This window comes from Staurois parvus, unplaced genomic scaffold, assembly GCF_062004578.1.
Source record: "Staurois parvus isolate SC_StPar_1 unplaced genomic scaffold, SC_StPar_1.0 ptg000595l, whole genome shotgun sequence".
Classification (NCBI taxonomy): Eukaryota; Metazoa; Chordata; class Amphibia; order Anura; family Ranidae; genus Staurois; species Staurois parvus.
The window spans coordinates 981,949-1,008,810 of record NW_028318391.1 but is presented as its reverse complement, the minus strand read 5'-3'; the positions used below and the strand labels follow the sequence as shown (position 1 = coordinate 1,008,810).

Here is a 26,862-nt window from a genome sequence, read left to right as displayed (position 1 = left end):
ACCTGCAGAATACAATGATCTGTGTTGCTGGCTATAGGAACAATTGTATCCTGTGTGTCCCATTCACACTGCAATGCTGCATTTTATCGCAACACTCTGTACACAACTGCATGGCACTGTATAGTAGCGCTACGCAACATGAAATGTACTTTTGTACACTTGAAATAAAGTTGGTACAAATACAAAAAATACAAAAAAAACAAAAAAACCTGTATGTGATGTGCTGAATTGCACACCACACCGCCTCCTCCTGCAGTTGGGATCGAACATCTGTGGGAGAGGTAAAGTGCTATGGGAACTGTCCGTTCTTGTGTGGATGGAGACTAAAGCGGAGCTTTCTTTGGGCACCTCGGTCTGGATGGGTTAATATCAGTGTAATTCTGCCATGTCAGAGTTCAATGTTCGCTCTCCCCCCCCCCCCATCTGTATCCCTGTCATGGATCTGCAATAGAAGCAGTTAGGAGTCTCACCTCATTCGCTGTGTTGTGAGTCCCGACTATCCGGATAAAACATGTCGGTTGTCGGTCAAAAGTGATTGCCTGCCAGGACCTGAAAGAACAGAGGTGACAGTTATAAACAGGTCTATGTACCAGAGGAGCTTACACTCTAATGTCCCCTCCCCCACAGTCACATCAGTCTGCACCAGAGGAGCTTACACTCTAATGCTCCCCACCCCCCATCACACTCTATTATTATTATACATTTATATAGCTCTGACATATACCGCAGTGCTGTACAGAGAACACTGAGCCAGTCACATCAGTCTCTGTACAGAGGAGCTTACACTCTAATGCCCCCTCCCCCACAGTCACATCAGTCTCTGTACCAGAGGAGCTTACACTCTAATGTCCCCTCCCCCACAGTCACATCAGTCTCTGTACAGAGGAGCTTACACTCTAATGCCCGCTCCCCCACAGTCACATCAGTCTCTGCACCAGAGGAGCTTACACTCTAATGTCCCTTCCCCCACAGTCACATCAGTCTCTGTACAGAGGAGCCGACACTCTAATGTCCCCTCCCCCACAGTCACATCAGTCTCTGCACCAGAGGAGCTTACACTCTAATGTCCCCTCCCCCACAGTCACATCAGTCTCTGTACCAGAGGAGCTTACACTCTAATGCCCCCCACCCCCCATCACATACTATTATACATTTGTACAGCACTGCGGTATATGTCAGCGCTATATTAATGTAGAATAATAGTGTGGGACTGTGGGGGAGGGGAGATTAGAATGTAAGCTCCTCTGGTACAGAGACTGATGTGACTGTGGAGGAGGGGACATTAGAGTGTAAGCTCCTCTGGTACAGAGACTGATGTGACTGTGGGGGAGGGGACATTAGAGTGTAAGCTCCTCTGGTACAGAGACTGATGTGACTGTGGAGGAGGGGACATTGGAGTGTAAGCTCCTCTGGTGCACAGACTGATGACTGATGTGACTGGCTCAGTGTTCTCTACATAACTCTGACTAATACCGCAGTGCTGTGCAGAGATCACTGAGCCAGTCACATTAGTCTGTGTACCAGAGGAGCTTACACTCTAATGTCCCCTCCCCCACAGTCACATCAGTCTCTCTACCAGAGGAGCTTACACTCTAATGTCCCCTCCCCCACAGTCACATCAGTCTCTCTACCAGAGGAGCTTACACTCTAATGTCCCCTCCCCCACAGTCACATCAGTCTCTCTACCAGAGGAGCTTACACACTAATGTCCCCTCCCCCACAGTCACATCAGTCTCTGTATCAGAGGAGCTTACACTCTAATGTCCCCTCCCCCACAGTCACATCAGTCTCTGCACCAGAGGAGCTTACACTCTAATGTCATCCCGGAGTCACACAGTTTTATGGTGTATCAGTGATAGGAAGTCATTAGTTGGATCTGCCTGCAGCATTCATATTCATCCCCTACTGGAGCTTCATCTCCCTCAATAGCTGAGTCCTGACCCAGCTGAGTCGCTGCTACAAGAAGCCGTAGAGTGTGGTCAGGGGGCAGCCCCTCCGGGTTCACATTCCTGCTCTCCTTCTACACCTCTATATCCCCCCTTCTCCCATAGCAGCACATCTCAGTACAGAACGTTCCGTGTTCACGTTTTCTCTCTGACTCCTGACACTGATCGGTGGGCGGAGGGGTGCGCTCAGCCCCCAATGTCCTTCTAATGAAGTGCTGTGGCATGCAGCGGAGATCACACTGACTTTGAGAGACCGAAGATCCTCCATCTCTGGGAGGAAGAGACGGAACGAAGCTCTTCACAAAGGGCAGAAGGAGACGGATAGAAATGGAACAACTTAGCCGTGTAATTGGCTTCTGCAAAGGGAAGAATGTGTTCTATCCGCACACCACGTTAGAGATGTGAAGAGGGAGCACTTCTCCTTCAGAGGGCTGGAGGCAAGCAGGGAAAAGTCACTGAGATCCAAGATCAGGGAACTATTTCCCTTTAAATCCTCCCTCCGGCCTCCCCTTCAGTCTTGCACAGGTGTACCGGCTCCTCCCCTTCAGTCTTACACAGGTGTACCGGCTCCTCCCCTTCAGTCTTGCACAGGTGTATCGTCTCCTCCCCTTCAGTCTTGCACAGGTGTACCGGCTCCTCCCTTTCAGTCTTGCACAGGTGTATCGTCTCCTCCCCTTCAGTCTTGCACAGGTGTACCGGCTCCTCCCCTTCAGTCTTGCACAGGTGTATCGTCTCCTCCCCTTCAGTCTTGCACAGGTGTACCGGCTCCTCCCCTTCAGTCTTGCACAGGTGTACCGTCTCCTCCCCTTCAGTCTTACACAGGTGTACCGGCTCCTCCCCTCCAGTCTTACACAGGTGTACCGGCTCCTCCCCTTCAGTCTTACACAGGTGTACCGGCTCCTCCCCTTCAGTCTTGCACAGGTGTACCGGCTCCTCCCCTTCAGTCTTGCACAGGTGTACCGGCTCCTCCCCTTCATCCTTGCACAGGTGTACCGGCTCCTCCCCTTCATCCTTGCACAGGTGTACCGAAACCTCCCCTTCAGTCTTGCACAGGTGTACTGGCTCCTCCCCTTTATCCTTGCACAGGTGTACCGGCTCCTCCCCTTCAGTCTTGCACAGGTGTACCGGATCCTCCCCTTCAGTCTTGCACAGGTGTACCGGATCCTCCCCTTCAGTCTTGTACAGGTGTACCGGCTCCTCCCCTTCATCCTTGCACAGGTGTACCGCCTCCTCCCCTTCAGTCTTGCACAGGTGTACCGGCTCCTCCCCTTCAGTCTTGCACAGGTGTACCGGCTCCTCCCCTTCAGTTTTGCACAGGTGTATCGGCTCCTCCCCCTCAGTCTTGCACAGGTGTACCGGCTCCTCCCCTCCAGTCTTACACAGGTGTAGCGGCTCCTCCCCTCCAGTCTTACACAGGTGTACCGGCTCCTCCCCTTCAGTCTTGCACAGGTGTACCGGCTCCTCCCCTTCAGTCTTGCACAGGTGTACCGGCTCCTCCCCTTCAGTCTTGCACAGGTGTACCGGCTCCTCCCCTTCATCCTTGCACAGGTGTACCGGCTCCTCCCCTTTATCCTTGCACAGGTGTACCGACACCTCCCCTTCAGTCTTGCACAGGTGTACCGGCTCCTCCCCTTTATCCTTGCACAGGTGTACCGGCTCCTCCCCTTCAGTCTTGCACAGGTGTACCGGCTCCTCCCCTTCAGTCTTGCACAGGTGTACCGGCTCCTCCCCTTCAGTCTTGCACAGGTGTACCGGCTCCTCCCCTTCAGTCTTGCACAGGTGTACCGGATCCTCCCCTTCAGTCTTGCACAGGTGTATCGGATCCTCCCCTTCAGTCTTGTACAGGTGTACCGGCTCCTCCCCTTCATCCTTGCACAGGTGTACCGCCTCCTCCCCTTCAGTCTTGCACAGGTGTACCGGCTCCTCCCCTTCAGTCTTGCACAGGTGTACCGGTTGCTCCTCTTCATCCTTGCACAGGTGTACCGGCTCCTCCCCTTCAGTCTTGCACAGGTGTACCGGCTCCTCCCCTTCAGTCTTGCACAGGTGTACCGGCTCCTCCCCCTCAGTCTTGCACAGGTGCACCAGCTCCTCCCCCTCAGTCTTGCACAGGTGCACCGGCTCCTCCCCTTCAGTCTTGCACAGGTGCACCAGCTGTTCCCCTTCAGTCTTGCACAGGTGTACCGGCTCCTCCCCTTCAGTCTTGCACAGTTGTACCGGCTCCTCCCCTTCAGTCTAGCACAGGTGTACCAGCTCCTCCCCTTTAGTCTTGCACAGGTGTACCAGCTCCTCCCCTTTAGTCTTGCACAGGTGTACCAGCTCCTCCCCTTTAGTCTTGCACAGGTGTACCGGCTCCTCTCCTGGACTGAAACGGCTTACTCTAATTTCACGACACACTGCGTAGAGCTGAGTGTAATCAGAGACCTGAGTGGAGAGAAAGGATGCTCCCCCTCTACACAGTCTCAAAGGGAAACATGCAACATGCTCTGTACAGAGGGTGGGGGGTAGGGAGGGCCGTCTCTCAGCATTGCCTGGTGTCAGTATTATTATTATTAGTACTTTTATAGTGCGATTTACTCAGCGCTTTACATATATCGTACATTCACATCAGTCCCCGCCCCCGAGGAGCGTACAATCTAAATTCCCTAACTCACAATCATACATACACATACTAGGGACAATTTAGACAGGAGACAATTAACCTCCCAGCATGTCTTTGGAGCGTAGGAGGAAACCAGAGTACCCGGAGGAAACTCACACAGGCACAGGGAGACCATGCAAACTACAGGCAGATGGTGCCGTGGTTGGGATTCGAACCAACGACCCGAGTACTGCCAGGCGGAGACAGAAATCACACTTGGTGGTTTGGATTAAAGCAACTACACACTATAGCAGAGGTCTCCAAATTACCTAAGCAAAGGGCCCGTTTACCGTCCTTCAGACTTTGGGAGGGCCGGAGAGGCCAGTGGGAGTAGAAAATGTTCCAGTGTAAGTAGAATTTAAAAAAAATTACATGTTGCTTGTAGTCAGTGGAAGGAGGACTATTGTCCAGTCATTGGTATTAGTCGATGGAATAGTGCCCCTTCATTGGTGTCAGTGGGAGGAATAATGCCCCATCATTGGTGTCAGTGGGAGGAATAGTGCCCCATCATTGGTATCAGTGGGAGGAATAGTGCCCCATCATTGGTGTCAGTGGGAGGAATAGTGCCCCATCATTGGTGTCAGTGGGAGGAATAGTGCCCCATCATTGGGGTCAGTGGGAGGAATAGTGCCCCATCATTGGTGTCAGTGGGAGGAATAGTGCCCCATCATTGGTGTCAGTGGGAGGAATAGTGTCCCATCATTGGTGTCAGTGGGAGGAATAGTGTCCCATCATTGGTGTCAGTGGGAGGAATAGCGCCCCATTATTGGTGTCAGTGGGAAGAATAGTGCCCCATCATTGGTGTCAGTGGGAGGAATAGTGCCCCATCATTGGTGTCAGTGGGAGGAATAGTGTCCCACAGGGGCGGACTGACCAATTGGAAACTCGGGCACTGCCCGAGGGCCCGGGGTCAGTATGGGGCCCCATGAGATGTCCCTGGTACCTTTTGCATAGGCTTTTTTGAGTTTGGGCAAGGATAAAGAGGCCCCATGATCCCCTAGTGCCCGGGGGCCCCATGAGTTGTCAGTCTGCCCCTGGTGTCCCATCATTGGTGACAGTGGGAGGAATAGTGCCCCATCATTGGTATCAGTGGGAGGAATAGTACCCCATCATTGGTGTCAGTGGGAGGAATAGTGCCCCATCATTGGTATCAGTGGGAGGAATAGTACCCCATCATTGGTGTCAGTGGGAGGAATAGTACCCCATCATTGGTGTCAGTGGGAGGAATAGTGCCCCATCATCAGTGTCAGTGGGAGGAATAGTGCCCCATCATCGGTGTCAGTGGGAGGAATAGTGCCCCATCATTGGTATCAGTGGGAGGAATAGTGCCCCATCATTGGTATCAGTGGGAGGAATAGTGCCCCATCATTGGTATTAGTGGGAGGAATAGTGCCCCATCATTGGTGTCAGTGGGGGGAATAGTGCCCCATCATTGGTGTCAGTGGGAGGAGTAGTATCCCATCATTGGTGTCAGTGGGAGGAATAGTGCCCCATCATTGGTGTCAGTGGGAGGAATAGTGCCTCATCATTGGTGTCAGTGGAAGGAATAGTACCCCATCATTGGTGTCAGTGGGAGGAATAGTGTCCCATCATTGGTATCAGTGGGAGGAATAATGTCCCATGGTTGGTGTCAGTGGGAGGAATAGTGCCTCATCATTGGTGTCAGTGGGAGGAATAGTGCCCCATCATTGGTATCAGTGGGAGGAATAGTGCCCCATCATTGCTGTCAGGGGGAGGAATAGTGCCCCATCATTGGTGTCAGGGGGAGGAATAGTGCCCCATCATTGGTGTCAGTGGGAGGAATAGTGCCCCATCATTGCTGTCAGGGGGAGGAATAGTGCCCCATCATTGCTGTCAGGGGGAGGAATAGTGTCCCATCATTGGTATCAGTGGGAGGAATAGTGCCTCATCATTGGTGTCAGTGGGAGGAATAGTGTCCCATCATTGGTATCAGTGGGAGGAATAGTGCCTCATCATTGGTGTCAGTGGGAGGAATAGTGCCCCATCATTGGTGTCAGTGGGAGGAATAGTGCCTCATCATTAGTGACAGTGGGAGGAATAGTGCCTCATCATTGGTGTCAGTGGGAGGAATAGTGTCCCATCATTGGTATCAGTGGGAGGAATAGTGCCCCATCATTGGTGTCAGTGGGAGGAATAGTGCCCCATCATTGGTGTCAGTGGGGGGAATAGTGTCCCATCATTGGTGACAGTGGGAGGAATAGTGGGAGGAATAGTGGGAGGAAAAGCAGTTCTGGACAGTCAGTGCAGTCACATGCCGGAGTTGACTAATCAGAACTGCTTTGATTAGTCCTGCTATCCCTAGGGAAAGAAGAGCAGCATGGTTTTCAAAGCCCAGGACCACTACACCGATTTCTGGATGGTGAACCTGTATCGCTCACAGGGGAAGGGTGGAGTGGGTTAGGGTGTCAGTTTACCTTTTTATTTCTTCTGAAAAGGTGAACTAACCTTTTATTTTTAATACTGTAACTGTATCTGACAATTACGATATTAAACAAACGACACCGCGGCGGCCTAAAGGCTGCTTCTTTCAGTGAAGCCTACAAATGATCGTGATCTCAAAGCTGATAGAATAATCACACAAACAGGAAATACACTTCTCTGCAGCAGCCAGGGGCGGACTGACAACTCATGGGGCCCCTGGGCAATAGGGGATCATGGGGCCCCTGTGTCCTTGCCCAAACTCAAATAAGCCTATGAAAAAGGTACCAGGGGCATCTCATGGGGCCCCCTACTGACCCCGGGCCCTCGGGCAGTTCCAGAGTTTCCAAATGGTCAGTTCGCCCCTGGCAGCAGCACTACTTCGTCAGAGCAGCGGGTTAAGACACACACCCAGCCCTCTGATTGGATACCAAACACCCCAACCCCCTGATTGGATACCAAATAGGTCATCCTTCTGCTTTCTCAGCCCGTCAGCTCACATATACAGTACCAAAGTGCCATCTAGTGCTGCCTCTCTTGACACTGGGATTGAAAGTCCAATGTACTTTTGACATGTGTACATACTTGTGGCATATTTTATCTCTACAGATTTGTAAAATCTACTTTCAGATGTATCTCTCTGCAGTCTGCCAACCTCTTGATGAACAAATACTGAGATAAAAGCCTGTCGCCCTATATATGACTGGTAGAATTGTGTTATGACAAAGGAGCAGTAAAGCATAGCCACTATGCAGCAGCAGTAAACAGAAAGCAGGCTGCACATGTTGGACTAGAAGACCTAGTTTGCGATTGGTGTTCCAATTCATTCCAAAGAAGTTAAGGAAGGTTGAGGTCAGGGCTCTGTGCAGGACACTCACGTTCCTCCACACCAAACTGGTCAAACCATGTCTTTATGGAGCTGGTTTTGAGAACAGTCATGCTGCAACCAAAAAGAACCTTTACAAGACTGTTGCCATAAGGGTGGAAGTGCAGTGGAAGGCTAGAATTCCTGTCATCCAAAAAGAGCATTTGTGAGGTCAGGAACTGATGTTGGATGAGAAGACCTGGCTCACAACTGGCATTCAAATTCATTCCAAAAATGTTCAGTAGGGATGGGATCAGGGCTCTGAGCAGGACACTCAAGTTCCTCCACACCAAACTGGTCAAACCATGTCTCTATGGAGCTAGTTTTGTACTCAGGGGCACAGTCATGTTGGAACAGAAAAGGGTCTCCAAGCTGTTAATACAAGGATGGACAAGCACAATTATCTACAATGTCTGGTGTAGTTTCGAAAGTACCCTTCACTATAAACCATGATTCTTAATATGGAGTTGGTCCCTAACTCTTCCCTTCTTTGTAGCTATGACGTCCCTCATGCATCTGGGAAGACTTTCCACAGGATTTTGGAGGGTGTCTGTGAGAATCTGTGCCCATTTGTGAGGTCAGGTACTGATGCTGCATGTTCACCATCAGTGTTCCAGTTCATCCCAAAGGTGTTCCGTAGGGTTGAGGTCAGGATACTCAAGTTCCTCCACACCAAACTGACCAAACCACATCTTTATGGAGCTGGCTTTGTACACAGGGGCACAGTCATGGAGGAACAGAAAAGGGTCTTCACCAAACTATTATCACAAGGTTGGAAGAGCACAATTATTGCCTATTTGTGAGGTCAGGTACTGATGTTGGATGAGAACACCTGGCTCACAATTGGCCTTCCAATTTATCCCAAAGGTGTCTAGTAGGGTTGAGGTCCGGGCTCTGTGCAGGTCACTGAAGTTCCTACACACCAAACTGGTCAAACCATGTCTTCATGGAGTTGGCACCACTCTTTTGGGAAGGCTTTATACAAGATTTTGGAGGGTGTCTGTTGGATTATGTGCCCATTTGTGAGGTCAGGTACTGATGTTGGATAGAAGGGCCTTGCTCACCATTCACATTCCAATTCATCCCAAAGGTGTTAAGTTGGGCTGAGGTTAGGGCTGTTTAGTACATTTCAGTTCCTCAACACCAAACTGGTCAAACAGTGTCCTAATGCATAGAGATGTTTTAGTTAAACTGGCATAACAATGAATCCTTTTAAAGTAATTGATGCGTCATTGTGTAATCCCGCAACTGTTACACTATATGGTTAACAGTTCATTTAAACCCGAACATCTCACCTATATGATTTATTTGGTCATTCCATTGCAAAACATTGGCCATTAATATGGAGTTGCCACCACCTACTTCATAGCCAGTAATATGAAGATGCTTTCCTCGCTCCATGGAGTGGGTTCCCCTTTGTGTCTATAACCTCCTCCACTCTTCTGGGGAGACTTTTTTTTTACAGGATTTTGGAGTGTGTCTGCGGGGATTTGTGTCCATTTGTGAGGTCAGGAACTGATGTTGGATGGACCTGGCTCACAATCAGCATTCTAATTCATTCCAAAGGTGTTCAGTAGAGTTGAGGTCAGGGTTCTGTGTAAGACTCAAGTTCCTCCACACCAAACTGGTCAAACTATGTCTTTCTGGAGCTGGCTTTGTACACAGGGGCACAGTCATGGTGGAACAGAAAAGGGTCTTCACCAAACTGTTATCTCAAGGATGGAAGACACTATTATCTACAATGTCTTTCTTTGCTGTAGTATAAATAGTACGGTTCACTAGAAATCACAGCTATTAATATCCCTCACCCTTCCCCTTCCATTTTTTTGTGGCTGTACATCCTTCACTCTTGTAAGAAGACTTTCTACATGATTTTGGAGGATGTCTGTGGAAATGTGCGACCATCTATCGGGTCAGGTACTGATGTTGAATGAGAAAACCTGACTCACCATCAACATTCCAATTAATCCCAAAGGTGTTCAGTGAGGTTGAGGTCAGGGCTATGAGAAGGAGGTCAGGAGGTTGTGAGGTCAGGTACTGATGTTGGATGGACCTGGCTCACAATCAGCATTCAAATTCATCCCAAAGGTGTTCAGTAGGGTTGAGGTCAGGGTTCTGTGTAAGACTCTCAAGTTCCTCCACACCAAACTGGTCAAACCATGTCTTTATGGAGCTGGCTTTGTACACAGGGGCACAGTCATGGTGGAGTAGAAAAGTGACTACACCAAACTGTTAACACAAGGTTGGAAGAGCACAATAGTCTACAACGTCTTTGCATGATGCAGTACTAACAGTACCCTTTGCTGTCTGTAAAGTATAGACAAATTCTCTTTAGGTTTAGGAGCCTCCTGTGGTAGAAATCTATCAAGGCCACAATTTTTAGGCAAGTCCTCACCATCGATCAGTCATGGGAGGACCCGACTGCACCCAGCAGCTCAATTTTGATAAGCGAGATGAAATGTTAACACAAAGCAGCACAGGTCTGTGTCATTCTACATTATTTTGGTGAAAGATCTTCCCCCTCGCTTGGATATGCTCTATGAGAGACAATTTATTACCGGCATAAAGCTTCAGCCTGATAATGCATATTTATTACCTGTAGAAGATGCCATGAATTCAGTGCAAGTTTAATGAAGTCGGCATGAGGACATTTTATAACGGTCCTTCTCTCTCCCCCCAGCATACTTGCTACTGTCACCTGGTACAGGGGTCACGCTGCATGGGGTAAAGATTAGGGGACACGGTTAAAGGCCAAGTTCACCTTTTATATAAAGTGGTCCATGCAGACAAATGGCCCCAGAAGTTTAAAATGCGCTGTAAGAATATTGTTTAATGCAAATGCCACGCCTGAAGAGCTTTTTTTCACACCCATAAAGCCTGGCCAATATACTCCCTCTGTTTTCATTCCAACGTCCTGGCTTATTTCAGGACACGGACTGCAAAACAATGGCCACCAAACCTCCTTCTTTGAGGACAACTAAAGAGATTATCACTTGAGTTGTCCTAAAAGTTGGAGGCTTGGTGGCCATTTTGTTGCTGCCCAGAGTGTGGGATGACGCAGGGCTACAGAATCCTGATGGGAAATCCAAGCTGCGATGCTGGGTGTGAACACCCAATGACTGCTCTGATCTTGAAACAAGCCAGGATGTAGGTATTTAAAACACCAAGAGCGGTTGTTTTCTATGTGCTCTGCCCACATCATACATGTGCAGTGGTGTGCAGAAAAATGCAGTACAATGGATATGGTGTCAAGTCCTTGCAATGACCCATCTGTGAGTCGGCATCTCAGTCTAGAATAGGGGTGTTGTGTCAAACTCAATAATATTGCGGGCCGCATCAGCATTTTGTTTGCCCTTAAAGGGCCAATTGTATCTGTAAGACTAAATAAATGCATCTACTCTTCACCATATTAAATAATTGCCTCTGCATTATAACTGGGTTTAGACGAAAGAGACAAGCCTTTCATGACTGCACGGAGAATCGCAGGATCTGATGGAGGAGTTCTGTCCTCTCCTCTTTTGCTGACACAAAGTGGGGGTGGAGATGAGGGGGCAAGGGCCATATGAAATGGCCTGGAGGGCCAGATTCGGCCTGCCGGCCTTGTGTTTGACACGTGGTCTAGAACAGAGGTGTCAAACTGGCAGCCCTGCAGCTGTTGCCAAAAGTCCCATCATGCCTCTGCCTTTGGGAGTCATGCTTGCAACTATCAATCTTGCAATGCCTCATGGGACTTGTAGTTTGGCAACAGCTGGAGGGCCGCCAGTTTGACACCCATGGTCTAGAATGTAGATGGTGACCTTGGATGATGCCTGAACAAAGATGGGTCTATCCTCCTGAAGAGAAAAGCCAATGAAGGCAATGATGGAGGAGTAGCGTGAGCTGCATGATAGGTAATAATTACCTGGAAGTGTTAAATTGACACATTACTCAGAAAGCTGCACCTAACATATGTATTATATCTCATGCTAGGTCCACTTCAAACCCTTCCCTCCTATCCCAGCATCTCTTTAAAACGTTTGGAGCACCCTGGGGGTGGGAAGAATCAACGATCATGTGACCACTGTGATTGACTGTTACAGTGGTCACATGATCCAAAAGCTAGCGGACGTTAGTGGGGACTGAGAGCTGTCTCTGAATTGGGAGCGTGCAGTGAGTGCTCTCTCAGCACAGAAACATCAGTCGCCCAGTGGCTCATATGTGTGGCTTTGTAATGCCTATGAAATGCGTTGGCCTTGGACCCTTGGTTTCTTGGGTAATTTGTACAATGAAGCATCGTTGCCCAAATGCCAGGAGCATTAGAAGTGACTGATGTCATTTCTCTAAGCTAAAGGAACAGAGTCACAAGATATTAGACTGCTTATAGCAAGATAAGAACTTGTTTGTGGAATTGAACGTATTTATGACATCTAGTAATGTCACATTAGAAGAGAAGAACCTGTTTAAAGAGGTCTACTTGCTTGAGAAGTTACAAGTCTTTAAGTTTAGGGTAGATGACAAGTTTTGGGTAGATAAGAAGCTGATCTAAAGCAAAAGTGTGACTTTTTAGATAACGATGTTGATTCAATGTGGTGGTTGGGTGTGACTCTGTTACCCTCACGGAATCTTTCTGCTAGCTCCTCCTAGAGTAGGTGTGGCACCCGCCAATTCAGGAAAGCTGCTAGGAAAATGGTTTAAAAGCTGGGAGTTTAAACAGAATCAATTGGGAACCTCCTAGTGACAGGGGACGCTCTGATGCTGGGACTCTTGCCAAGGCTATATGGGCTCTGTGATGGGACTGACTTTGGGTGGGGCCCATGGAACACAGCTCACTTTAGAGAGGTGGGGAGACCCCTGTCTCTGCTCTCCATATCCCTCTTATGTGTAAGTCACCCTGTGCCTGTTAGGGGTACAGGGTGATCTGTCCTAATATTGGGGTGGGGGGTTGTTGATTGTTTAATCCCATGTGGTTGCATCCCATTGTTCTATTGTGTGTCTTGCTTGGGAGCAAACTATTATGGGATGTATGTGTCTATGTGTATTGGCTTGGTGGGGTGTGTCTGCAAGAGCCCTCCCTCCTGATGGAACTGTCTGTTGGTGTGTCTCTTTTTACTAAAGGTAGATTGCCCCGCCCTGTATCATTATGCAGGGAGGGGGGGTTGTTCCCTTGAATGAACAGTTGTGTTAGGGGTGCAGGGTGAAATGTCCTGATATTGTGTAGACATGTATAGGTGGGGGTTGTTCATTGTTTATTGTATCCCATTGTATTGGTTGTATCCCATTGTTCTATTGTGTGTCTTGCTTGGGAGCAAACTATTATGGGATGTATGTGTTAGTGTATTGGCTTGGTGGGGGGTGTTTCCGGCAGCCCTTCCCCCTGATGGGACTGCCTGCTGATGTGTTTCTTGTTACTGGGTGTGTATTACCTCGCCCTGTGTATATATCTTGTTTTCCTTCAAGAGTGGTGTCCGTGGTCTGTGTTCGGACAGGGAATCGGGAGTCTAACGGAAATACCCTAGTGCAGTCGGTGTCTGGTTTCGTTACAGGCTCATCGGTTGGTTGCGTTTACAGCTTCCCCGTGACCCCCTATGCAGTATGGTTCCGATGGGATCTGTTCCTTCCCGCCTTCACACAGCTTTGGTAAGGTATTAATTCTATGCTGTGACGCTGTCAAATAATGCGTCTAGTTCATGCTGTAATGCTCACATTCTTATTGCTGTGTGTTATTATGCAGATTGTGATGACTATAAGATATATCCACCTGTGTGTTGTGTGATAATAAAAGTGGAGGTTATGACAATGCAAGAATATTGCAGTTGGATTCTGTTATCACTTGGAGTGCTGGGTGAATGCTATGATGTGACAGGGCAGGTATTCATTTGGTAGAGGGTCTTTCACATGTGTAGAATATGTAATGGTGTAAATGTTGGTTAAAAGTACCTGTGTGTGACTACCTGTCGATTGTGTGTGTATATGACTTGCTTTTATTTATTGCACCCAGGCTTTAAGCTCACCCTTTTGCCGCTGCACATTTGTGCGCCAATGGGTTCAAAATCTGTTGCACCCAAATGGAAATGTTTGCCCATTGAAGGTTGTTGATGACTCCATACTGATCTTTTCTCCCTACTATCAGTTTTGGGAGCTGTCCCTGGCAACCCTAGTCACAAGGAGGCAGCCATCTTGTAAACCGACAATCGCAAACTGCAAAGGTTCTCTGGTGTAGCTCCTCTCTCTATGCTCCTCTCCTGATGGTTATGAGTCGATTGCGGGTTTACTATTTTTTTTTGTATCATAGATGGTCTAATTGCCACTAGCAATACGAGTTACGAAAATGTCTCGCAAGAATGAGTTAAGGCAAAGCTTCGTTTCCTGAATACCTGAGCTAACTTCAGACTTTATCCCTCACTCATTTTTTACCTATAAAACTGCGGGCGAAATATGGGAACGGTGAACATCCCCTCCATTCCACGCGAGATATAAAAAAAAAATAATCACAAGCCGTTAATTCCCCCGAGGGAAAAAAAAAATTCTGAACCTACAAAGGAACCCCACAGAATAATACAGCAGATGAAAATATTGCTATCAAACAGGCGGCGATATAAAAAAAAGACACTTGAAAGCCAGCCGCGTTTGGAGGGTCTTTGTAGAGGAAGAAAGTGGGGCCGCTTATCTCGGGCGCACATTCTGCACATGAAAGCACGCGGTCTCCCCACCTTGCCGAGTCATTGTACTTATCTGAGGATGCAGAGAATAGAGAGGACGTCGCCGTTGTCATGCTGGTATTTGGGGAGCGAGAAGAGACATCACAGAGGTACCGGGGACCTGACCGTGTCACACAAAATAGCTTGTCAGGTACGGATTACACATCCCGACTCAACAATAACAGATGTGTAACTGGCCCGGAATGGAGATAACAGAGTGGAGTCGGCCTTAAAAAGACAGAAAAGATGAACCACAGGTACAAAAACTTTCATTTATATATCAATCAGCCATAACTTCATGACCACCCACTGAATATTGAGTAGGTCCCCCTTTTGCTGCCAAAACAGTCCATCAAAGCATGGACTCCACTAGACCTCTGAAGGTATGCCATGGGGCGTATCTACCATGAGGCAAACAAGGCGTTTGCCTTGGGTGATTTTTTTTGGGGGGGCAGGCACAAGGGCAGTGGCGGCTCTTTAATTAGGCCTCGCGGCCGCCTAGTTTCCCTAATTAAGGAACCAATTGTGCTCCTAAACAGTCAGGGTCTGAGAGAACGGCGAGGAGAAGCAGCAGGCGGGAGGCTCCCACAGAAGTAGTCACACATGCACTGGGCAGGGTAATGAAGGAGGCGGCTCCGTGTCTCTGGTCGGACCGCTCAGGGCGCCTCTATGTATAGCAGCATCCACCGTCTCCTCTCCACCCCATTCAGCTGCCCCCGAGGTCCCCCCAACGAGGAGGGGCACACATTCCAATGAGCAAGAGGGGAGCGGACAGAGGGTTTCCAGAAAAGGCAGGGTGTGGGAGGGGAGAGAGAGGAGAGAGAAGGGGGAGAGAGAGAGGGAGAGAGAGCGAGATAAGGGGGAGAGAAGGAGAGAGAGAGAGAGAGGGGGGGGGAGAGAGAGAGAGAAGGGGGAGAGAGAGAGAGAAGGGGGAGAATGAGAGAAGGGGGGGAGAGAGGGGAGGGAGATAGAGGGGGGGAGGGGGAGGGGGGAAAGAGGGGGGAGGGAGAGAGGGGGGGAGGGAGAGAGGGGGGGAGAGAGAGAGGGAAGGAGGGAGGGAGGGAAGGAGGGAGGGAGGGAGGGAAGGAGGGAGGGAGGGAGGGAGGGAGGGAGGGAAGGAGGGAGGGAGGGAGGGAGAGAGGGAGGGAGGGAGAGAGGGAGAGAGGGAGAGAGGGAGGGAGAGAGGGAGGGAGGGAGGGAGAGAGAGAGAGGGAAGGAGGGAGAGAGAGAGGTGGGAGGGGGAGGGAGGGAGAGAGAGAGGTGGGAGGGGGAGGGAGGGAGAGAGAGAGAGAGGGGGGGAGAGAGGGAGGGAGAGGGAGGGAGGGAGAGGGAGGGAGGGAGAGGGAGGGAGAGGGAGGGAGAGGGAGGGAGGGAGGGAGAGGGAGGGAGGGAGGGAGAGAGGGAAACTGAGCTGCAGCACGGTGGCCAAGACCATACAGCGATTTAACAGGACAGGTTCCACTCAGAACAGGTCTCGCCATGGTCCACCACAGAAGTTGAGTGCACGTGCTCAGCGTCATATCCAGAGGTTGTCTTTGGGAACTAAGGACATGGATTACTGGAACCATGTCCTGTGGTCTGATGACACCAAGATCAACTTGTTTGGTTCAGATGGTGTCAAGCGTGTGTGGCAGCAACCAGGTGAGGAGTACAAAGACAAGTGTGTCTTGCCTACAGTCAAGCATGGTGGTGGGGGTGTCAAGGTCTGGGGCCCCATGGTGGTGGGAGTGTCATGGTCTGGGGCTGCATGAGTGCTGCCGGCACTGGGGAGCTACAGTTCATTGAGGGAACCATGAATGCCAACATGGACTGTGACATACTGAAGCAGAGCATGATCCCCTCCCTTCAGAGACTGGGCCGCAGGGCAGTATTCCAACATGATAACGACCCCAAACACACCTCCAAGACCACCACTGCCTGGCTAACGTAGCTGAGGGTAAAGGTGATGGACTGACCAAGCATGTCTCCAGACCTAAACCCTATTGAGCATCTGTGGGGCATCCTCAAACGGAAGGTGGAGGAGTGCAAGGTCTCTAACATCCACCAGATCCGTGATGTCGTCATGGAGGAGTGGAAGAGGACTCCAGTGGCAACCTGTGAAGCTCTGGTGACCTCCATGCCCAAGAGTTTTAAGGCAGTGCTAGAAAATAATGGCGGCCACACAAAATATTGACCCTCTGGGCCCAATTTGGACCTTGTCACTTAGGGGTGGACTCACTTTTGTTGCCAGCGGTTTAGACATTCATGGCGGTGTGTTGAGTTATTTTGAGGGGACAGCAAATTTACATGTTATACAAACTGTACACTGACTACGTCACATTGTAGCAAAGTGTGATTTCTTCAGTGTTGTCACATGAAAAGAGAGAATCAAATATTTACACAAATGTGAGGGGGGGACTCACTTCTGGGAGATACTGTATATAAGATTTTACACTTCCGCCACACGGGAGCACGCGCGCCGCCACCGCCGGATCACAGAACAAACCGATCTACAAGTCCCGCTCTCCCGCACCTGCAAATAGTCAATCAGAGAGGAAGAACAGAGCTCTGCCTATGTTTACATAGATGCAGTTCTGTTGTAAGGAAGGGGGGGGGGGGGGTCATGGATCCTGCAGTGCTGAAAACACGATCCATCACTTCCCACAGTAAAAACACTACCTAGTGTACACCAAGCACATAGCTAGGCACACACTTAACCCTTTGATCACTTCAGATGTTAACCCCTTCCCATCCAGTGTCATTAGTACAGTAATTAGTGTATATTTTTAGCACTGATCACTGTATTAGTGCCACTGGTTCCCACAAAGTGTCAGTCAGTGTAAAAATGTCCGCCATTATCACAGTCCTGCTATAAGTCAGTGTTACCAGCGGTTTAGACATTAATGGTGGTGTGTTGAGTTATTTTGAGGGGACAGCAAATTTCCATGTTATACAAGCTGTACACTGACTACGTCACATTGTAGCAACGTGTCATTTCTCCAGTGTTGTCACATGAAAAGAGAGAATCAAATATTGACACAAATGTGAGGGGGGGACTCACTTTTGGGAGATACTGTGTGTGTATATATATACGTTGTATACAGTCCGGGGGAGGGGTGGACTCACTTCTGGGAGATACTGTATTTATAAATATAAATTATATATATATATATATATATATATATATATAAAAGAAGAAACCGGCAAAGCAGAGATAGTTCTATCAAAGTCGCGAGTGAAAGGAGCGCAGTGCGGAGGCAGGTTCAATATTCTCTGAATATTAGAAGAGGCTGGGAGGGAAGAGTCACCGCTGAGCCCAATATACAGAGCACACACTTAATGCTTTAAAAAGTCATTCTGTTAAGAGACTCGCCGACAATGAGCTCAGGGCAGAGCGCGGTATGCAAACGCATCCAAATCCCAGCCGAGATTACAGCGTGTTTAGATAATAGAGAAGAGAGGCTCAATGTGAGCGGATTCATTGCGCTGTCAGCGGGGTGACACTTTCCTGATTATACATCATACAGATGACAATACACAGGAGCCGGCAAAGAGGATCCCCATCACACAAAGGACCCGCTTCTGGCGCACAGCGGCGAGGGAGACGGGCTGTCCGGGCACCATTGTGTGCCGTGTGGATCAAAAATGTCTTTGCTGTTATAATAAACTGTATTGTAAAGGATCTTGTCTGAATGAATGCCGGAGGATGGCGGGGCTTGTAATAGAGCGGAAGTTATATGACTGAAATAAACTAGTTACTGGGGAACAAAAGAGGAGCGACGGCCCGATACACCCTACTGAGCAAACCCAACATTACTACCAATGATAGAACTAAAGTCTGAGAAATTACAGGAATATTCCTTTTCCAGGCGATGGACTTCACTGCCTTCTCCTACGCTGCTGGAGGACTCCGCTCCTTCCTCTATAGCTCTCCTCTCCTGAAATACTCTGCACTGCTGGAGGACTCCGCTCCTTCCCCTATAGCTCTCCTCTCCTGAAATACTCTGCTCTGCTGGAGGACTCCGCTCCTTCCTCTATAGCTCTCCTCTCCTGAAATACTCTGCACTGCTGGAGGACTCCGCTCCTTCCCCTATAGCTCTCCTCTCCTGAAATACTCTGCGCTGCTGGAGGACTCCGCTCCTTCCTCTATAACTCCTCTCCTGAAATACTCTGCACTGCTGGAGGACTCCGCTCCTTCCTCTGTAACTCTCCTCTCCTGAAATACTCTGCTCTGCAGGAGGACTCCGCTCCTTCCTCTGTAACTCTCCTCTCCTGAAATACTCTGCTCTGCCGGAGGACTCCGCTCCTTCCTCTATAACTCTCCTCTCCTGAAATACTCTGCGCTGCTGGAGGACTCCGCTCCTTCCTCTATAACTCCTCTCCTGAAATACTCTGCGCTGCTGGAGGACTCCTCTCCTTCCTCTATAACTCCTCTCCTGAAATACTCTGCACTGCTGGAGGACTCCGCTCCTTCCTCTATAACTCCTCTCCTGAAATACTCTGCACTGCCGGAGGACTCCGCTCCTTCCTCTATAACTCTCCTCTCCTGAAATACTCTGCACTGCTGGAGGACTCCGCTCCTTCCTCTATAACTCCTCTCCTGAAATACTCTGCATTGCTGGAGGACTCCGCTCCTTCCTCTATAGCTCTCCTCTCCTGAAATACTCTGCACTGCTGGAGGACTCCGCTCCTTCCTCTATAACTCCTCTCCTGAAATACTCTGCGCTGCTGGAGGACTCCGTTCCTTCCTCTAACTCTCCTCTCCTGAAATACTCTGCACTGCTGGAGGACTCCGCTCCTTCCTCTATAACTCTCCTCTCCTGAAATACTCTGCTCTGCTGGAGGACTGCGCTCCTTCCTCTGTAACTCTCCTCTCCTGAAATACTCTGCTCTGCAGGAGGACTCCGCTCCTTCCTCTGTAACTCTCCTCTCCTGAAATACTCTGCTCTGCAGGAGGACTCCGCTCCTTCCTCTATAACTCTCCTCTCCTGAAATACTCTGCGCTGCTGGAGGACTCCTCTCCTTCCTCTATAACTCCTCTCCTGAAATACTCTGCGCTGCTGGAGGACTCCTCTCCTTCCTCTATAACTCCTCTCCTAAAATACTCTGCGCTGCTGGAGGACTCCTCTCCTTCCTCTATAACTCCTCTCCTGAAATACTCTGCACTGCTGGAGGACTCCGCTCCTTCCTCTAACTCCTCTCCTGAAATACTCTGCACTGCTGGAGGACTCCGCTCCTTCCTCTATAACTCCTCTCCTGAAATACTCTGCACTGCTGGAGGACTCCGCTCCTTCCTCTATAACTCCTCTCCTGAAATACTCTGCACTGCTGGAGGACTCCGCTCCTTCCTCTGTAACTCTCCTCTCCTGAAATACTCTGCTCTGCCGGAGGACTCCGCTCCTTCCTCTATAACTCCTCTCCTGAAATACTCTGCACTGCCGGAGGACTCCGCTCCTTCCTCTATAACTCTCCTCTCCTGAAATACTCTGCACTGCTGGAGGACTCCGCTCCTTCCTCTATAACTCCTCTCCTGAAATACTCTGCACTGCTGGAGGACTCTCTTCTTATTCTAACTCTCCTCTCCTGAAATACTCTGCACTGCTGGAGGACTCCGCTCCTTCCTCTAACTCTCCTCTCCTGAAATACTCTGCACTGCTGGAGGACTCCGCTCCTTCCTCTATAACTCTCCTCTCCTGAAATACTCTGCACTGCTGGAGGACTCCGCTCCTTCCTCTATACGTTTCCTCTCCTGAAATACTCTGCACTGCTGGAGGACTCCGCTCCTTCCTCTGTAACTCTCCTCTCCTGAAATACTCTGCTCTGCTGGAGGACTCCGCTCCTTCCTCTATAACTCTCCTCTCCTGAAATACTCTGCACTGCTGGGGGACTCCGCTCCTTCCTCTATAACTCTCCTCTCCTGAAATACTCTGCGCTGCTGGAGGACTCCACTCCTTCCTCTATAACTCTCCTCTCCTGAAATACTCTGCTCTGCTGGAGGACTCCTCTCCTTCCTCTATAACTCCTCTCCTGAAATACTCTGCTCTGCCGGAGGACTCCGCTCCTTCCTCTATAACTCTCCTCTCCTGAAATACTCTGCACTGCTGGAGGACTCCGCTCCTTCCTCTGTAACTCTCCTCTCCTGAAATACTCTGCACTGCTGGAGGACTCCGCTCCTTCCTCTATAACTCTCCTCTCCTGAAATACTCTGCGCTGCTGGAGGACTCCGCTCCTTCCTCTATAACTCTCCTCTCCTGAAATACTCTGCGCTGCTGGAGGACTCCGCTCGTTCCTCTATAACTCCTCTCCTGAAATACTCTGCGCTGCTGGAGGACTCCGCTCCTTCCTCTATAACTCTCCTCTCCTGAAATACTCTGCGCTGCTGGAGGACTCTCTTCTTATTCTAACTCTCCTCTCCGGGGTTCAGTCACTCCACCCCACGTCTCAGTGCGTTGTGAGCTCTTCCCCATAGAAGGTGCGCAGTCGCATTAGATGCTTCTCGGAATGTGGCGTATCAGAGGCGTGGCCACGGTGCCGATCCTGACAGGCGGCGGTGACAGGTCTTCTTTATCAGACTCTGAATACGGAGTGAAAGTCTCTGTCTGTCTACAGATGCGTGTGGAGGAGACCGGCTGATGAATTAAGCATACATGAGAAACATGAAGAGGAAGGTAATTGGGAAAAGTTCAGGGAAAGTCGCGGAATATTTCATATTCATTTAATCTGAAGCAGAAAAAATAATGAACTTAATTAAACTTTATAATTAGAAAATCTTTATATAGCACAATGAATAAAGAACATTTCTGTCTCCCGGTGTTCCTGTCCTCGCTTATCTCTCCAGTCAGGAGCAGAGTGCAATTAAAAGCCAAGATCTATCTGCCGCCTTGCGTCTGTGCGTCTGTGCGATGCCCGGGCGGAAACCAATCACGGACAGAGTCATGTGACCCCGGGTATCAGTACTCGGTGTCAGTCAGGTCAGGAGTACTTGATTAACCAATTCTGTGCCATCGTAACCGGAGTACAAACCGTGTAAACTGCGTCTGTGCGCCAAAGGGATGGCGTTCATATAATAATACTCGAGTATGAAGATGCTGATAACTCGATATTCCGATTATTAACCATTTCCATATCGGGCACGTTTACCCCCTTCCTGCCCAGGCCATTTTTCAGGTTTCAGCGCTCTCACACTTTGAATGACAATTGCGCGGTCATACAACATTGTACCCAAACTAAAATTTTAGCATTTTCTTCGCACAACTAGAGATTTCTTTTGGTGGTATTTAATCACCGCTGGGGTTTTTATTTTTTGCTAAATTAACAAAAAAAGACCAAAAATTTTGAAAAAAAAACACGTTTTTCTTTGTTTCTGTTATAAAAGTTTGTAAATAAATAATTGTTCTTCATAAATTTAGGCCGAGATGTATTCTGCTACATGTCTTTGGTGAAAATAACCCAAATTAGGATGTATTATTTAGTCTGTAGGAAAGTTATAGAGTTCACAAACTATGGTATAGATCTGAATATTGATCAATCCTGAAGTACTGACAGCCAATCTAATTTCTTGAGGTCCAAGAATGTCAGAACAGTACAGATATCCCCCAAATGTCAGCACAGTACAGATATCCCCCAAATGTCAGGACGGTACAGATATCCCCCAAATGTCAGGACGGTACAGATATCCCCCAAATGTCAGGACAGTACAGATATCCCCCAAATGTCAGAACGGTACAGATATCCCCCAAATGTCAGGACAGTACAGATCCCCCAAATGTCAGGACGGTACAGATATCCCCCAAATGTCAGGACGGTACAGATATCCCCCAAATGTCAGGACAGTACAGATATCCCCCAAATGTCAGAACGGTACAGATATCCCCCAAATGTCAGGACAGTACAGATCCCCCAAATGTCAGGACAGTACAGATATCCCCCCAAATGTCAGAACAGTACAGATATCCCCCAAATGTCAGGATAGTACAGATATCCCCCAAATGTCAGGACAGGACAGATATCCCCCAAATGTCAGGACAGGACAGATATCCCCCAAATGTTAGGACAGTACAGATATCCCCCAAATGTCAGGACAGTACAGATATCCCCCAAATGTCAGGACAGTACAGATATCCCCCAAATGTCAGGACAGTACAGATATCCCCCAAATGTCAGGATGGTACAGATATCCCCCAAATGACCCCTTTTTGCAGAGTAAACAGTCCGACGTACTTCATAAGAGGAATGGCGAGTTTTTTGAAGTTGTATTTTTTTTGTCATAATTTTTCAGAAAATGAAAAAATTAAAAAAATTATTTTCACTATTTTTTTTTTTACATACAGTTGCAAGAAAAAGTATGTGAACCCCTTGGGATTACGTGGAGTTTTGCATGAATTGGGCATAAAATGTGCTCTGAACGTCATCTAAGTCACAACAATAGAAGAACACAGTCTGCTGAACATAATGCTACACAAACATTAGATGTTGCCATGGTTTAATTGTACATAACATGTAAACATTCACAGTGCAGGGAGGAAAAAGTATGTGAACCTTTGGACTTAATAACTGGTTGACCCACCTTTGGCAGCAATAACCTCAACCAAACATTTCCTGTAGTTGCAGATCAGACCTGCACAACGATCTGGAGTAATTTTGGACCACTCCTCTTCACAAAACTGTTTCAGTGTAGCAATATTCTTGGGATGTCTGGTGTGAATCGCTCTCTTAAGGTCATGCCACAGCATTTCAATCGGGTTGAGGTCAGGACTCTGACTGGGCCACTCCAGAAGGTGTATTCTGTGCTGTTGCAGCCATTGTTTTGTTGAATTACTTGTATGCTTTGGGTCATTGTCCTGTTGCATCACCCATCCTCTGCGGAGCTTCAGTTGGCGGACAGATGGTCGTACGTTTTCCTGCAAAATGTCTTGATAAACTCTGGAATTCATTTTCCCATCAATGACAACAATCCGTCCAGGCCCTAAGGCAGCAAAGCAGCCCCAAACCATGATGCTCCCTCCGCCATGTTTTACAGTGGGGATGAGGTTTTGATGTTGGTGTGCTGTGCCTTTTTTTTCTCCACACATAGTGTCCTGTGTTCTTCCCAAACAACTCAATCTTGGTTTCATCTGTCCACAGTATATTTTGCCAGTAGTGCTGTGGAACATCCAGGTGCTCTTTTGCAAACTTCAAATGTGCTGCAATATTCTTTTTGGACAGCAATGGCTTCCTCCGTGGTGTCCTCCCATGTACTCCATTCTTGTTTAATGTTTTCCTTATTGTAGATGTGTCAACAAAAATGTTAGCATGTGCCAGAGATTTCTGTAGGTCTTTAGCTGACACTCTGGGATTCTTCTTTACCTCATGCAGCATTCTGCGCTGTGCTCTTGCAGTCATTTTTACAGGACGGCCACGCCTAGGGAGAGTAGCAACAGTGCTAAACTTTCTCCATTTGTAAACAGTCTGTCTTACCGTGGACACATGAACATCAAGGCTTTTGGAGATACTTTTGTAACCCTTTCCAGCTTCATGCAAGTCAACAATTCTTGATCGTAGGTCTTCTGAGAGCTCTTTTCTGCGAGGCATGGTTCACATCAGACAGTGCTTCTTGAAACCAGTAAACCCAAAACAGGTGTGTGTTTTTTAAGGGCAGGACAGCTGTCAGCAACACATCCAATATCATCACACTGATTGGAGTCAAGGTTGGCTCACTCCTGGCTCCAATTAGCTCTGGGAGAAGTCATTAAGCTAGGGCCTCACATACTTTTTCCTCCCTGCACTGTGAATGTTTTCATGTTATGTGCAGTTAAACCATGGCAACATCTAATGTTTGTGTAGTATTATGTTCAGCAGACTATGTTCTTCTATTGTTGTGACTTAGATGACGTTCAGAGCACATTTTATGCCCAATTCATGCAAAACTCCACGTAATCCCAAGGGGTTCACATACTTTTTCTTGCAACTGTATTGTCACCAGTGCAGTACAGCGTCATCATATAACTGGCATGGCGGTGATCAGGGACACTGACTGGTGACAGTATGAAAAAAAAAAAATATATATATATATATATATTTTTTATTTTTTTATTATTTTTAATTTTTTATTACATTTTTTTAAAAAATTTTTTTCATATTTTACTATGACCAAAGTAGTACAATGTTACCATAGTAACATTGTACTACTTTGGGGAAGTGATCAGTATTTTTTTTTTTTTTTTTTTTACACAATTTGCTTATAACAAAGAATTACTTTGCTATAAACAAGCATTTACCTGAATGAAATCGATTCATTCAGTTTTTTTTTTTTTTTTTGTTCTTAGTTGTGATTTGGCCACAGCTAATCACATGACATGTACATGTGACCTGCTGTGACCATTCACAGCTAGGCACTAGTATACAATGGATGGCATGAATGAAGCCATCCATTGTATACAACTGTCATGTGACCTGCTGTGATTGGTCACAGCAGGTCACATGGTACCGGCAACGGGGGCCGGTACTCAGATCTGTCATCGGCCGTGTCCGAGGTACACGGCCGGTGACAGATCGTGCCGCTGCGCGGCTCTGCAACCGCGCAAACTGCACATGTGCGGGTGCACGCCAAATGGCGTGCACCCGGAAAGCTAAAGCGTTTTTGATGCCGCCAAACGGCTATAGGCCGGGCAGCTAATGGTTAACCTCCCTAGCGGTCTGATTATGTCAGTATTTCTGTGCTCAAAAAATTTTTTTACCTAAATTTTTTTTTTCACCACATAGGGGACACAAAGTCCTCCATGCGATGATTTTTAGGTGACAGGTTCTCTGTAACCTCCCTAGCAGTCTTACGTCAGTATTTCTGTGCTCAAAGCGGTACATTTTTTTGCATGGAAATATGTTGTTTTTTTATTGTAGGTCTGTAATTTTTAGGAATAACTCCCTGAAATCTGTCTGAACAAGAGTCTAGTAAACATCCCGGGGAGGATAAAATTTGAAACACGAAATTATAAATTATAATGTAATAAATAATCATAAAAATAATATAATAATAATAAATGTAATTCAATAATATAATCAAACCAAAAACACTGAAATGTGAAATATAGCGCCAAGTTCGCACATCGCTGAGCAAAGTCGCAGAATCGTTTTCAGTGTCTGATGAGGAATTTCCCCCACCAATCATTATCACTCAATTCTGCAAGTGGTTCTGATTTACTATCGCTGTTCTCTAGCCGGTCTAACACCGCGTCTGACCTAAAGGGACGCTTTTTGGACGCCATGGAGGTTTCTCAGTTTCCAGGCAGAAAGAACAATAAAAATGCAGGCAGGGCGCCGGACAAAGCACTCGGGACAAAATGTATGTGAAATGGTTTGATACAGGAATGTTATACTATGTGATTTTAGTGAATGTCACTTGTTGACATTTTTGAATTTCCCGCCGGTTCTGTCCCCCGTACGTCCCGACGTCGCAGGGAATGGAAGATGGATGCCGGAGGACATTGCTGGGGACACTGCAGGGGGGACATCGCGGGAGCGCAGGACAAGGTAAGTGAAAAAGAGATCCCGGAGCAACGCTGCAGTGTATTCCCGAGTGTAGCTCAGGGGGGGTTACCGCTTGTGGTGCTGAAACTTTACCCCGAGCTACACTTGGGAATACCGCCAGGGGGGTTAAAGACCAATCGAGATGGTCCAGATGCATTACAGTGCTCCAAAACCCCAACAGTACAATCAGTCTGTAGAGGCAGGAAAGCATGTTTGTTATAGTCACTGTGGAACCTAAGGGGTTAAACCTGTGCATTGTGTAAAAAGGCTGTTTGATCCTGTCTTCTCTGATCCTCCCTTTCTTCCAGAGTCCCCAATCCTGCTGACTGAACAGAGCCTTGGGGGCAAGCTGCACATGCTCATTTTGGTATGTATTGCTAGAGGTTTTTTTTTTTTGCTTTTCTTGGGAAAGTGCATGTGATCAGCACAGGGCCAATCAGAGCTGTCCAGACAGAGGGTCAGGGGCTATGCAGCCTCATAGGACAATCAGGGGAGAATAAAAACTCCTCCCACAAGCTTTAACCAGTGCTCTGCTGGACACTGATAGAAGTCACAAGACTGCACTATACTGCTGATGAGAAAAGGGATTTAGCAGTTTATATTTACTACAATAATTGCATTTCCATGTTGTGTGTACTGTGGGAGACCAGATATAGTAAATGCAGGGTCCGGGGAGAGCGGATATAGTGAATGCGGGGTCCGGGGAGAGCGGATATAGTGAATGCGGGGTCCGGGGAGAGCGGATATAGTGAATGCAGGGTCCGGGGAGAGCGGATATAGTGAATGCGGGGTCCGGGGAGAGCGGATATAGTGAAT

At 48.1% G+C, this 26,862-nt stretch overlaps 1 protein-coding gene across 2 annotated transcripts in view; it reads right to left on the bottom strand.

Moving 5' to 3' along the window:
* Positions 1–26,862, bottom strand: part of BTBD9 (BTB domain containing 9) — a 312,168-nt gene that overhangs the window by 35,514 nt on the left and 249,792 nt on the right. For both annotated transcript variants that reach the window (XM_089692566.1, XM_089692565.1), the window contains exon 10: positions 471–549. In XM_089692566.1, the coding sequence (XP_089548692.1) occupies positions 471–549 (79 nt within the window). The remainder of the gene's footprint in view (positions 1–470; positions 550–26,862) is intronic.